Source organism: Monodelphis domestica, chromosome 3 (genome assembly GCF_027887165.1).
Source record: "Monodelphis domestica isolate mMonDom1 chromosome 3, mMonDom1.pri, whole genome shotgun sequence".
NCBI lineage: Eukaryota > Metazoa > Chordata > Mammalia > Didelphimorphia > Didelphidae > Monodelphis > Monodelphis domestica.
In genome coordinates this window covers 195,469,372-195,482,646 of record NC_077229.1, presented here as the reverse complement: position 1 = coordinate 195,482,646, position 13,275 = coordinate 195,469,372, and the positions used below count along the sequence as shown (strand labels likewise).

Sequence of the window (13,275 nt, the reverse complement as noted above, 5' to 3'; positions counted from 1 at the left end):
ATCAAATGTTCTTTAAAATTGGACAGAATTCTCATGCAAACTATTTAGGATCAATTTTTTTTTCCATTTAGTAGTCCCTTTACAACTATTTCCCTTTTGAGATTGGATTATTTAAGATCTCTTTTTGGTCTAATATCAGTTTGGGTATTTTATATTTATGAAGATATTCCTCTATATCCTGTGCTTTCTTCCTTTAGTCAGCATTTAACTGCATGTAAGAAATTCTCATTATTTTAAAAATTCTAATATTGTGATTTCACCTTGTTCAACTTTTACTGTTAATTCCATTTTCTGCTTTACATCAGTGAAGATGTATTAATTAATTTATCTTTTTAAACAGGCTAATTTTCTTTATAATTTCTATAGTTTTCTAAAATTTCCAGGTTTTTTTCTTTCTTTTCTCATTTTTAGTTTCTTTTGTGCTAATTGTAAGTTTTGTTTGTTGGCATGTAATTAATTGTTGTTATGGTTTTTCTTCCAATCCTTTGGCCATTCATTATTTAGGACTTCATTTCATTACATAGAGAAGGAAAGAATTTATAATGAAACAAATTGAAATCATTATAAGATGTAAAATGAGAAGGTTTTGTACAAACAAAACCAATGTAACCAAGATTAGAATGGAAACAAACTGGAAAAACATTTTATAATACATTTCTCAGATAAAGTTCTCATTTCTCAAACAAATAAAGAACTAAGTCAAATTTATAATAATATAAACCATTTCCCAATTGACAAATGGTCAAAGGATCTGAATAAGAAGTTTTCAAATAAAGAAAATCAAAGCTATCAATAATCATATGAAAAAATGTTCTAAATCCCTCTTAGAGAAGTGAAAATTAAAAAACTCTGAGGTACCATTTCAAATCTATCAGATTGGCCAAGATGACAGTAAAGGAAAGGAATACATTTTGGAGAAGATATAACAAAATTGAGGCACTAATCCATTGCTGTTGGAGTTGTTAACTGATTCTGGAGGGCAATTTGGAACTATGCCCAAAGGGCTATAAAAGAGTGCATACTCTTTGATCCAGTAATACTACTACTAACAGCTTTGACAGGCCGGCTAAACCTTGTGAGGGTAGCCAGTGGGTGGTCGACCCCTGGTGAACCAGGGCTCTGCTCACCCAGCATATGAAGACTGCTTCGGCTGAACAGACAGACAAAACCAATAAGAAGGTTCAACGGCTGAGAGGGCGACGCAACAAAGCACTGTGGAGTGCTTAGGGCGTGTTGGAGCACAAAAGACAACACGGCCAACTCAATGAAGCTGAGGAAGTCTCCAGGTGTAACGACTTTTCGTGCCACTGGACCCAGGCTTCCAACACGGAGAGAGTGGGACTGTCTCTATGCATCGACTTTTCCACTTAAATCTCCTTAACGCACAAGTGTCTTTGTGCACACTCATCTATCCTAACTCCAACGAAAGCGCACAAAGATAATTGTCATCCTCGGTTACCGAGAGACTACTACTATAATACTATTTAGGATTTCATTGTTTCCATTTATTTGTAGTAAGCCTTTGTTTGTAGTTCCTAAACTGATAGACTGAACTTCAGTTTGACATTTTATAAACTTTAAGAAAAGATAAAGGAACCCTAACTTCTAGGATAAAAATATGAAACCAATGTAACCAAAATTAGAGGGGAAGCAAAAAATTGGAAAAAAAATTTATAATAAAAACCTCTGACAAAAGTCTAATTTCTCAAATTTATACAAAAAAATCAAGCCATTCTCCAATGGATAAATGGGCAAGGGACATGAACAGGCAGTTCTCAGCCAAAGAAATCAAAACTATTAATAAGCACATGAAAAAGTGTTCTACATCTCTTATAATCAGAGAGATGCAAATCAAAACAACTTTGAGGTATCACCTCACACCTAGCAGATTGGCCAATATGACAGTAAAAGAAAGTAGTAAATGTTGGAGGAGATGTGACAAAATTGGGACACTAATGCATTGCTGGTAGAGTTGTGAATTGATCCAACCATTCTGGAAGGCAATTTGGAATTATGCCCAAAGGGATTTAAAAGACTTTGGATACAGTCAAAGTACTGCTGGGCTTATACCCCCAAAGAGTTAATAGGGAAAAATACTTGTACAAAAATATTCATAGCTGCGCTCTTTGTGGTGGCAAAAAAAAAAACAACAACTGGAAAATGAGGTGTTCATTGATTTAGGAATGACTAAACAAACTGTGGTATATGATGGTGATGGAATATTGTTGTGTTGTAAGGATTGTTGATCTGGAGGCTTTCCATATGAACTGAGAGAACCTCAATGAACTGATGCAAAGTGAAATGAGCAGAATCAGAAGAACATTATACACAGAAAGGATAACATTGTGGAAAAATCCAATATAATAGACCTTGCTACTAGTAGCAATGCAACAAGCCAGGACACTCCTGAAGGACTTATGTAAAAGAATGCTATCCGCATTGAGGCAAAGAACTGTGGGAAATGCAAAGCAAAACATAAGACATCATTTATCATATGTATATATGGGTATGTGATTTGGGGACTAGGCTTTTAAAAAATCACTCTCTAGCAAAAATGAATAATATGGAAATAGGTATCAAGTGACAATACTTGTACAACCCAGTGGGATTGCTTCTTGGCTCTGGGAGCAGGGAGGGAAGGTGGAGGGAAAGAAAATGAATCATGTTAACATGGAAAAATATTATAAATAAAATAAAGAATTGAGGCCTGGAGGCTATGCTGCCTGATCCAGTGGCTCTCTTCTAACATTGTCTGGACCTTAACATATTTTGTGGGACCAGGAAAAAAACTGGCAAGATTTGATGCCCATGTCCTGGTTCTGAATCTACACTCTTAAAACTACCACACCTGAATGATGTGGGAAGTCATTTCCTCTTTTTGAGCCTTAATCTTATCACCAATTATATGGGATAATATCATCCACAACACTTAGCTCACAGAGTTGCTGTGCAGAAAGTACTTTGTGAACCTGAAAATGCTAGACACACTGACCAAAACATATTAAGAACTTGTGTCATACACTAAAGCTACTGGGAAGCCTTCCTTTCCTCTGCCTTTCAGATTCTCATGGAGCTGGTATTCCACAAAGCATTAAACATTCTTACACCAATGAGTACATTGAGAAGAACATTAAAAAAAAATGATCTTGATATCTAAATCAAGAACAACCAAAACAATAGAAAACTATAGACCCATATCCCTAATGAATATCAAAGCAAATATTTTATGTTTTTTATATTTGTTTTTATATTTAGTTTCACATAAAAAAATTTCTTGGATTATAGATTAGTAGTAGTAGTAGTAGTAGTAGTAGTAGTAGTAGTAGTAGTAGTAGTAGTAGATTTTATCAACTTATTTTATTAGGCTGGTTCAATATTAGAAAACTATGAATGTAATTGACCATGCTAATAACAACAACAAAAATTATCACAACAGTGAGAAAAACCCTTGTAACAATATACAACACATGTATGGTAAAGATGAGAAATAAACATGCATTTCCTTAATTTGGTAGCTCAGGAGTCAGCATTATTTGTAATAGCAATCAACTAGAAGCCTTTCCACTAAGATCAGCGCTAAAGCAAGGATGTTCATTATCACTGTTACTATTTAAAAAAAAAAAATAGGAGACACTTTCTGGCTGTGTGACCCTGGGCAAGTCTCTTAACCCCTATTCCCTAACCCTTACTGATTTTCTGCCATGGAACCAATACGCTGTACTGATTCTAAGGTGGAAGGGTTAAAAAAAAAAAGGATGCAGTAACAAATTTTAAAAAGAAAAAAAGAGGGAACATAGAAAAAGAAAACAAAATTATTACTGTGTTTGACATAATGGTTTGATTAAAGAACATTAGATGGTCAACTTAACTAACTGAAACAATTAACTACAGAGAATTTTCAGTCTATAAAATATATTGTGAGGATTAAATTTAACACTCCTCTGATTATAACAATGAAAATACTTAACTCTCCCCTAATTGTGAAGATTTAATTGTAACCCCTGTCTATTTTTAGAACACAGTACTTAAAAGTTAAGTATGGAGATCTACCCATTTTTAGATTTAATCACCAAAGGTGCAAACACCTCATTTCACACATTGAATGGGGAAAGTCTGCGACCCACCTGTGTGACAGTGGATGATGAATCACAATCAACTGACTGCCTTCTGGACAGTCCTAAAACAAAGTGTCAACTGTGATTGGTAGACATAAAATTAGGGGAAGACACAATAAGTGATGCAAAAGAAGCATCTTGAAAAGGAGCTGTTACTTCCTGTGAGATGGAGTTCTTCATTTTTTGGAAGTGGAGACTGGAGGAATTCTTCATTCTTTGATCTGCTGACTAGACCTGAGACCCTGTTCCTTTGAACTGACATACACGGTGAGTGAAAAGCTTCCTATTATTATCCCCCCCCCCCAAAAAAAAATCTAGAAATTGTATCATACAGAATCCTGATGAACTCCAAAAGGTCTTGAGTCAATTATCCAGTCTATCAACATAGGGAAATAGAAAGGTCTGTGGACACAGGGGAAAAGGTCTCCCCTCAGGGATCCAAAGCTATAGGGATAGAACATCCAGGAAGAAATTATGAACTGGGACATGAGGAAATTAAAGACTCTCATCCTGGGGCTCCATACATAGAGAATAGGCATAATTGCCAACTGGTTATTTTGTTATTCCATTTCCCAGTTCTGAGTTTTACTTCCAGGGTGGATTAAGGAGAGAAAATTCCCTCAGAGGTGACATTCCAAAGCAGGGGAAGGCCCTAGGTTCTGGGAAGTGTACCCAATAAAGAGGATATTAAAAAAACAAAAACAAGCAACAACAGTGTTGCTCAGATCCTAGAATCAGAAGCAGTTCCACCTTCTAACCTAGTATGAAGCCTTCAGAGGAATAATCAGGGCAAGAATCTCAACCTATAGCCCTTTCCCTCTGAACTAGCAGATCTTCTCAGATATGAAAAGAGGCCAAGTCCAGCAGCAGTCCACAGTTGCTCAGAAATCCAGGTCAGGAATTTGCAGAGATTAAGGGGGTATCAATCAGACTTTGCCCTGCATCAGACCACTTTGGAAACACTGAAAGCTTTCAGGTCTCCAACCTGAACTGTCCCCGAGACATTAAAGAAACATAATACTAAATACACCAAGAAAAAAAGCAGACTTTTGCTCAGTAAGTGCCCAGAGCCCAACCTAACATTAAATTCATAATCAGAAAGCAGGCTGAGTGTGCAACCAAAAAAAAAAAAAATTCCACCTTAAAAAGTCATATTGACAGGGACCCTCATGAGATAAGTCCAAAAGAAGAGAATGATTCCACAATACCTATAAGTAAAGTCAAAGTAAGACCCAGCTTTGACAGAAATGCAACTAGAATTCCTGTGTGAATTTTAGATTTATTCCAACCCTGCTTAGTCTAACAAAACAGGAATGTCTACACCCCTACTTAAGGATTAAGTATTGAGAAGGATGGCCTGACAGACATGTGCTAGCAAATGACAAATCAGAAACAACTGACAGACCCCCTGGGCTGTCCTAAGTCAAGCTTAAGCTACCACTGGTACATGTGAGATGCAGAAAAGTGATATAAAAACAGTCTATATATTTGGCGTCACTTCCTCTCTCTGGCTTCTTTGCATGGAGAGGTGGCTGGTGGCTGCGTCTTGGGGTGGTGGCAGCTATTGTCTGGGTTTGGTGATGAGCATCCTTGATACAATACTGGGGGAAGCTTAGTAACCTAGCTCAGGTGAGGCATCTTTTCTCTGAGCTCTCTCAGTTGGCAAGCAGTTTAGGCTGATTCCTTTCTCCTTTACCTTCCAAAACACTATCTTCTTAGGAAGCCCCTTATCTTCTGGGAAGACCTCATGGTGGAGGTCTTTGAACTCCCTCTGGCACAGGCTAGGCTGGAGAGATCCTATACCCTTTCCCTCTCTCCTCTTCTTAATTCCTTCCCTCTATATTAATTAAACCACCACAAAATTTCCAAACTGACTTGAGTATTTTATTTGGGATTTTCCCTGGCGACCAATTAAATTTAGATTAAGTCACAACCCTAAATTTATCTTTACACCTAGAAATACAAAGTAAAATTAAAAAAAAAATTACATCAATGAAATGAGAGCACTAGAAGGAAAAGTTGGAAAAGAAATTATATGAAAGGGGAAAAAATGGAAAGAACATTAATGGCTTGGCACAAGAGTTTTGAAAATCTTGTGTAAGCAATAAACTCCCTGAATAATGGAATGGACCAAGTGAAAGTCAGTGATTCTCTATGAAACAACAAGAAAATCAGAAGACTGAAAAAACAGAATATAAAATTATCTCACAGTTAAAATATCTGGAAAGTAGACTGGAGAAAAAAATTTTAAGAATCACTATAAAAGAGCAGAAAACTTGGAATATGATATTCCAAAAGGCTAAATATAGGCTTAAAATCAAAAACTTGGTCGGCAAAACTGAAAAATAAAAAAATAGGGGGGAAAATATATTTTTAGTAATATAGAAGGCTTCAAAAGCATTCCTGATGAAAAGGCAGAGCTATGTAAAAACTTTGTAGTTCAAATACAGGATTTAAGAGAAACACAGAAAGGTAAACACAAATGAACAATCATAAAGGATAAACTACTTACATATGCAAATATAAGGAGATGACACATGTCTCCCTCTGAATCCCATCATTATCAGGGGTACCCAGAATGATCTGAATTAGAAGGTCTGGGATTGGTCCTGTTTATAATATGCTGATCTTAAGAAAAGAATAGAAAGAGAAGGGAAAGAGAAATAACCTAAAAGGGAAAGGAAAGGAAAAATTAGAGGAAATTCTCTCATTATTAGGGAGTGCAAGTAGGTATCAATATAAACAAGGAGGAAGGGGTGAGGGAAGTAGTTTATACTTGAACCTCACACTCACCTGAACAGGTCATAGCACAGAAGAATGAACACACACACTCACACTCACACACACACATTTGGTGCAGAAATACATTTCACTCAACAAGAAAACAGGAGGGAAAGGTAAGAAGAGAGAGAAGTCCAATTAGATTAAAGGAGAGATCCATCATAAGCAAAATAAATTCTAAAGATTTACAAAAATATTTACAAGTCTCTTTCAGTCAATTATAATAATCTGAGTGGGTGCCCATAAATTAGGAAACGGCTAAATAAGTTATGCTATATAAATGTGACAGATCCCTCTTAAGATGTTGGGTTATGATGAGGATTTCCCCCAAAATGTCATCTTTATTTTATTCCAATAATAAATTTACATATAAGTTTTCCAAAGCTACATGATTCATTTTGTCTCCTCCACCCTCTGGGAGTTGGCAAACAATTCAACTGGGTTATACATGTATTATCACTCTAAACATTTTTCTATAGTATTCATTTTTTTAAAGAATATCCTTATAAAACCAAAACCCAAAATCATATATCCCAATAAACAAGTGGTAAATCTATGTTTTCAACTGCATTTCTATTCCAACAGTTCTTTCTCTAGATAGATGTGGATAGTATTCTTTTTCATAAGTTCCTCAGAATTATTCTTGATCATTATATTATTGTTAGTAGCAAAGTATCACATTTGATCATCTCACATTTCAGTTACTGTGTATAATGTTCTCCTGGTTCTGCTTATTTCACTCTGTATCAGATCATGTAGGTCTTTCCAGTTCTTTCTGAAATCATCCTGTTCATCATTCCTTATAGCATAATAATATTCCATCAACATTGTATACCACATTTTGTTCAGCCATTCCCCAACTGAGTGATATCAAATGGGAATGGTTTCAGAGACACTTAGGAAGACTTGTGGAACTGATAAAGATTGAACAGAACCAGAACAGTTTATAGAATAACAACTTGGTAAAGACAATTTTGAAAGAATTAAGGACTCTGACACAGCATAATGACCAATAATGACTAATCACAATTCCAAAGGGCTCAAGATAAAACATGCTATAGAGTGAAGAATTCAGAAGTGCAAACTGAAACATACTTTGGAAAGTTATGGTCAATGTAGAAATTTGTTTGACTTGACTTCACATATCTGTTATGGGATTTGTTTTTCTTTGGGAAACTAGGAGATGCAAATTTTTCTGAATTAAAAAAAAGTATTTTAAAATTTTAAAAAGGCTATTATCAAACTAATAGCCATCAAACAAGCAATAGTTTTAAAAGATCTGGCTCCAAAATGCCCCATTTCTCTTCTTTTCCTCCTAGCCTCCCCCCTCCTCTCTCCTCACAAGAAGCATAGAGACACAAAAGTACCCACACTCAAGGGAAAAAAGGAGAGTTGATTAGGAATGAGAGAATTAGTCACTACAAAATATATTAACATTTTACTTAATCAAAAAATGCTAAGGAGAGCAACTTCATCATCACCCATCTAGATAAAATAATGACAAGATTCAAGACAATTGTCTTTTTCCCAATTTCTTTTATATACTAGGTATATATAGTTTTCAGCAAAGTGTTAACTAACCTCTCTTTGCTTCAACTACATCTGATTAGACAATAAGCTTTCCTACCTTACATAATAGTCATGAGAATCAAAAGTGGAAATATATGTAATTATTAGTTATTATAATTCTAGCTCTGGAGACTTACTCTAAATCTGGAAGGTATCTATGGAGTGAAACCTAAATTTGGTGAGAATAAGATTTTTAAAAATGGATTCAGTTAGGCTGTTTTCTGCTTCTTCCCCTTTTCTGGTGATTTCATTCAGGTATGAGGAATTTTAACATATTACAATCTGCTGAGACCCTAGAAAAGATTCACCTTTTTTCTTTATGCATGTGGTAAATGAGGAACTGTTGACATTTATTGGAGCTAAATTCCCCATGTAAATGTGTTCGCATATAGAACTGTAGTTTCTCAGCAAAAATGTCCCCCAAATAGTTAATGTGTACTTTAATATGGTATGGTTAAACAACACAAACAACATTTCAACATATTATATTTTGAACTTTTAAGCAGGAATATTTTATATCTTCCAACAATTTCCTTAATTTTGTCAGTTAAATGATATCCCTCTTCAGCTACCAAAATGCCACTCCATTTTACATCTAAACATATTATTGTTTCCCAAATCATGTCACTCTGTATTGTTAACTAGTATGCATATGGTGATTTCTCCAACTACTTCCTTCCAAATTCTTATCTTTATTCAGTTAGTTACTCTGACTCAGGTCCATTTTAAACACCCTAGTATATTATGTCATGCCTTTTTTTGGGATCTTCCAACTCTCTTCTCAAAATGCTTTCCAATCTTTTTAGCTTAAAATTTCGTGTCTTCCCTAAGTATATCACATCCCTTTAAGGCCATTAATCTCAAATCCTACAATTCACAGGGCCTGAAGAGAAGGAGTATTATTATACTCCAAATATTAGTCCTAAGATATTTGTCTACCACTTCTCTTTCCAGTATTTCTCAAGTCCATAAAAATCTATTTGTACTACACAAGCTTGCTGCCATACCTCCTCTCAATTTTTATAATGACTTCAGCACCTGGCTTAATTCTCTATTTCTACTAAATTTACTACCACTATTCTCAGGCATATATTCGTTGTCATCATTCTAACATGCTAACCACCTAATTTTTCTATCAAATCAATAAGCATTTATTAATAAGCTTACTATGTGCCAAGCAGCATTTCAAAACTTGCATCACTCTACCTCACTTCAATCATATACCAAGCATGGTCCCTATCTCAGACTACACTTTCTCTTAGATATGCAGTATAGCCAAGAGTTATAAGCTTTGAAATTTTGCTCTGACCATAATCCAATATCCTTCTACTTCTTTCCCATTGACCCTACCTTTCTATTTATCTTCATCATGACATCCTTTCTCTTGATCCTTAGTCTGATAGTCTATTTGTCCTATACTAACTACTTTTGCTTTCCTACCATACCCACTCTGGACTCCCATGTTGTAAGCAAGATTTGAAATCGTGTGTACCTGACTCCAATTCCAGGTGGCAACCTAACTTTGCAGCCTTATTATATACTATTCTCTCTCACAAACTCCTATACTCAAGTCCAATTGACTTTCTTGCTGTTCTTCACACATGACATTACACCTCCTATATCTTCATGCCTTTGTGGCCTGACTATCCTCCATTTCTGAAAAACATTCTCTGTTCCCATTTGCCTCTCAGAATTCTTTATTTCCTTCAAAGCTCAGTGCAAACATTAGCCCTACTGAAATGCCATCTCCTCTCAGAAGTGTCCTTTTAATATTTCCTCCTACAACAAACTTCTTCCCACTAAGACTTATATTATACTTTGTAATATGTCTGTCATGCCCTTTTAAACATAGTTTTGGATTATTTACTGTATTTATATCTCATAGGAAACAACTCATTACTGATGAGTCATTCCCAAATCAGCTTTTTACTTGTAGTTGGTAAGTTCACTAGAATAAAACTGAGAAAGACATTGGATACAATTTTTTTAAATTCCCAATTATGCTTTTAAAACAAACTTTTCCTGTGGAAAAAAAAAAGTGAAATAAATGGTCAAATGGATAGTGATATTAGCTACCATGGTATCATTCAGAAAGTTTTATCTCTGTAAATCAGTCACAATGAGGAAACAAAAGACGGCTAAGAAATTGCCTCAACTAGGATATCAAGTATTTGCTGATTAAATAGGGAAATATCAAAGCAAACCCTAGCCAAGAAAATAAACTCTGTAAAATCTTATAAAGGAGAATAGCAGAATATTGTGAGTATTATCCGGTCATAGAACAGCAAGAAACAATAAAAGGAAAAAATCTTTTCAAAGAAATCTTGGAGGCAACCTTATTAAACCAGGCCATTTAAAGAGCATTTAAGAATGAAACTAAGAGGACAAATAGATAAAAAATGGATTATATTGGTAAAGACTTTTTAAATAACAAATTATTTTCACCATGAAGGGATAGGACAGCCACTACATATGAACTAACACTATAGACAACCAATTGGGACTAATAAAGAAGTAAAACTTAAGAGAAAAAGATAGGAAGTCCGGGTAGACTAGATAAAATATAAGTAAAGTCCTGTGCTACAGGCAACAGTTTTAAATGAATCAAAGCATTTTGAAGAAAGATAAATGCCAAAGGCTTTAAAAAAAAAATCCAAGCACTAGAATTTTTTTTACAAGAAAAAAAGACAACCCCAAAAAACCCTAAACCTTTCTATGGTCTCATCTCTACAAAATTTCTGAGCCATCTACATAAAGGCATCTTGGATGACAGAAACAGAAGCTTCTGTAAACTATATTCTACAGAAGACCATATCTTAATAATCACAACCCTCGCTGAAGGGCACATAGAATAAAGATCCCACAATACTTATTTTTTTATTGACTGTTAAAAAGGGATCTGATTGTATAAATCAAAATGCTGTTTTATACATTGCAACATATCCAATGAAGTGCCTTCCACTCAACACCTTAAAGTGATGAGTCCTTGGAAGATATAAACAAAGGTAATATTATTCCACAATTCTATTTATTAATAACAAGTGACATGTAAAGTGGGACCTGAGATGTATGCTTTCCAAAGGAGTCTACCACTACCATGGTAGGATGTCTAGTGTGGAGTCAAATTAGAAGGTGGTTAAGTGGCAAAATCTACAAATGCTCCCTTTTGAAGATAATGTTATCCTAAAGGAATAGGAAACATGAAGCCTAAAGCAGATACCTGGCATAGTTGAGGGGAGGCTCAAATGAGATAATGTATGTTAGCTATTCTACAGATTTTGAGATGCTTTATCATAAATAAGGCTGAGAAGTATGCCTGTGGACACACATTTAATATGCACCAAATGTAATAAATACAAGTTTTCAGAAAAGGAACTATGTCCCTTTTCAACATTTCCTCTCCTCAAGCCCCTAGCATAATGCTCTGTACACAGCATATATGCTTAATAAATGTTTCTCAGTTGAACAAGATTTCAAGAAAAAAAAATCTATCTATCTATACATATTATAGGAGATGTAATCTGTCTGATGCATTACTCAGGTCAAAAGTTCCTGAGTTTATAAAACTTCTAGGACTTGAGTAAGCAAAGAGATGATCACACTGGTTAACAAGTTCTAATGCAAAATTCTGAGGTGACTTGTTAAAAAAAAAAAAACTTGTTTTACTCAAAAAAGATGCTTTTTTCATATAATTTTCCTTGGCAAACAGAACAAATGTCAAATCCTTATTGTTCTACTCATCTTTCACATATGCTTTCTCAACTATTCGTTTTCTTTCAAAATAAAACTTTTAATCAAAAGGTAACAGTCACCATTCTCGACATTTAAATAGGAGGGTGGTGAGATAAGCATTTAAGTGCTTTATAATTATCTCATTTATCCCCATTTTTAGAGTTGAAGAAACTGAAGCAAATAGTGGTTAAGTTCCTTGCCCAACATCATACAGGTAGGAAGTGACTGAAATCAGATTTGAACTCCTGTCTTCCTGACTTTAGCCCCAGCATTCTATCCACTGTCCAAATCACATAACTTTTCAAGGCATTCATTTAACTACTTTGTACATAAAAACTATCTATCCTATCAATCTTTCAAATCTTGTTAAGTCCCCACCACCTACTTGTCATTATCATATCATATCCCTAGAAATTTCTTTTAATATATCAGGTATCTCACTTACATATTTATTTAATTCAATAAACATTTATTAACTCACTTCAACTTAAACACTTATGTGTATAAATAGATATTGCACAAATTTTGGTAATACAGTTCTAAAATAATGGCCATTCATTTTCACAGCTAAATATGTAATTCTATTCACCACTGCTGCTAGGACAAGACCAACTGGACAACCTCAAGAATGCTTTGGAACAAGTTGAATCATGACCTTACTCTGCTCATTGCATTACTTCTCTGCTTCAATAAGCCATACAAGCACACCATTATCATTGCTACAGTCATACCTCATCAGTTATGGCTGAGTTTTATGACCAAGAAAGAACAATCAGCATCTTAATTAGGGTTCTATTGGTGATTTCTGTCATGACAAAATGAAAAAAGTTTGAAAAACAGTACTTTAGTATATTTCTTGCTCAAAATGGATTGATGGTTAGGGTCTTTAAGCACCTTCTATCTAGATTAATAGCAGCTTCAAGACTTTTAAGGAAAAAGTATAAGGCCTACAATAAACTATTTGAAATCTATTAAGAAATCAAATATAGGGGGAAGCTGGGTGGCTCAGTGGATTGAAAACCAGGCCCAGAGACTGGAGGTCCTGGGTTCAAATATGACCTCAGACACTTCCTACCTG

At 34.9% G+C, this 13,275-nt stretch overlaps 1 protein-coding gene across 9 annotated transcripts in view; it reads right to left on the bottom strand.

The window, feature by feature from the left end:
- CDYL (chromodomain Y like) overlaps positions 1-13,275 on the bottom strand; it is a 188,129-nt gene that overhangs the window by 155,138 nt on the left and 19,716 nt on the right. For 2 of the 9 annotated variants that reach the window (XM_056823379.1, XM_016431790.2), the window contains exon 1: positions 6,628-6,783. The exons of 6 other annotated variants lie outside the window; for them this stretch is intronic. In XM_056823379.1, the coding sequence (XP_056679357.1) occupies positions 6,628-6,654 (27 nt within the window). In that variant the 5' untranslated portion in view covers positions 6,655-6,783. Of the gene's footprint in view, positions 1-6,627; positions 6,784-13,275 lie in introns of those variants that run through there. One more of the 9 variants, XM_056823380.1, reaches the window with a different exon arrangement.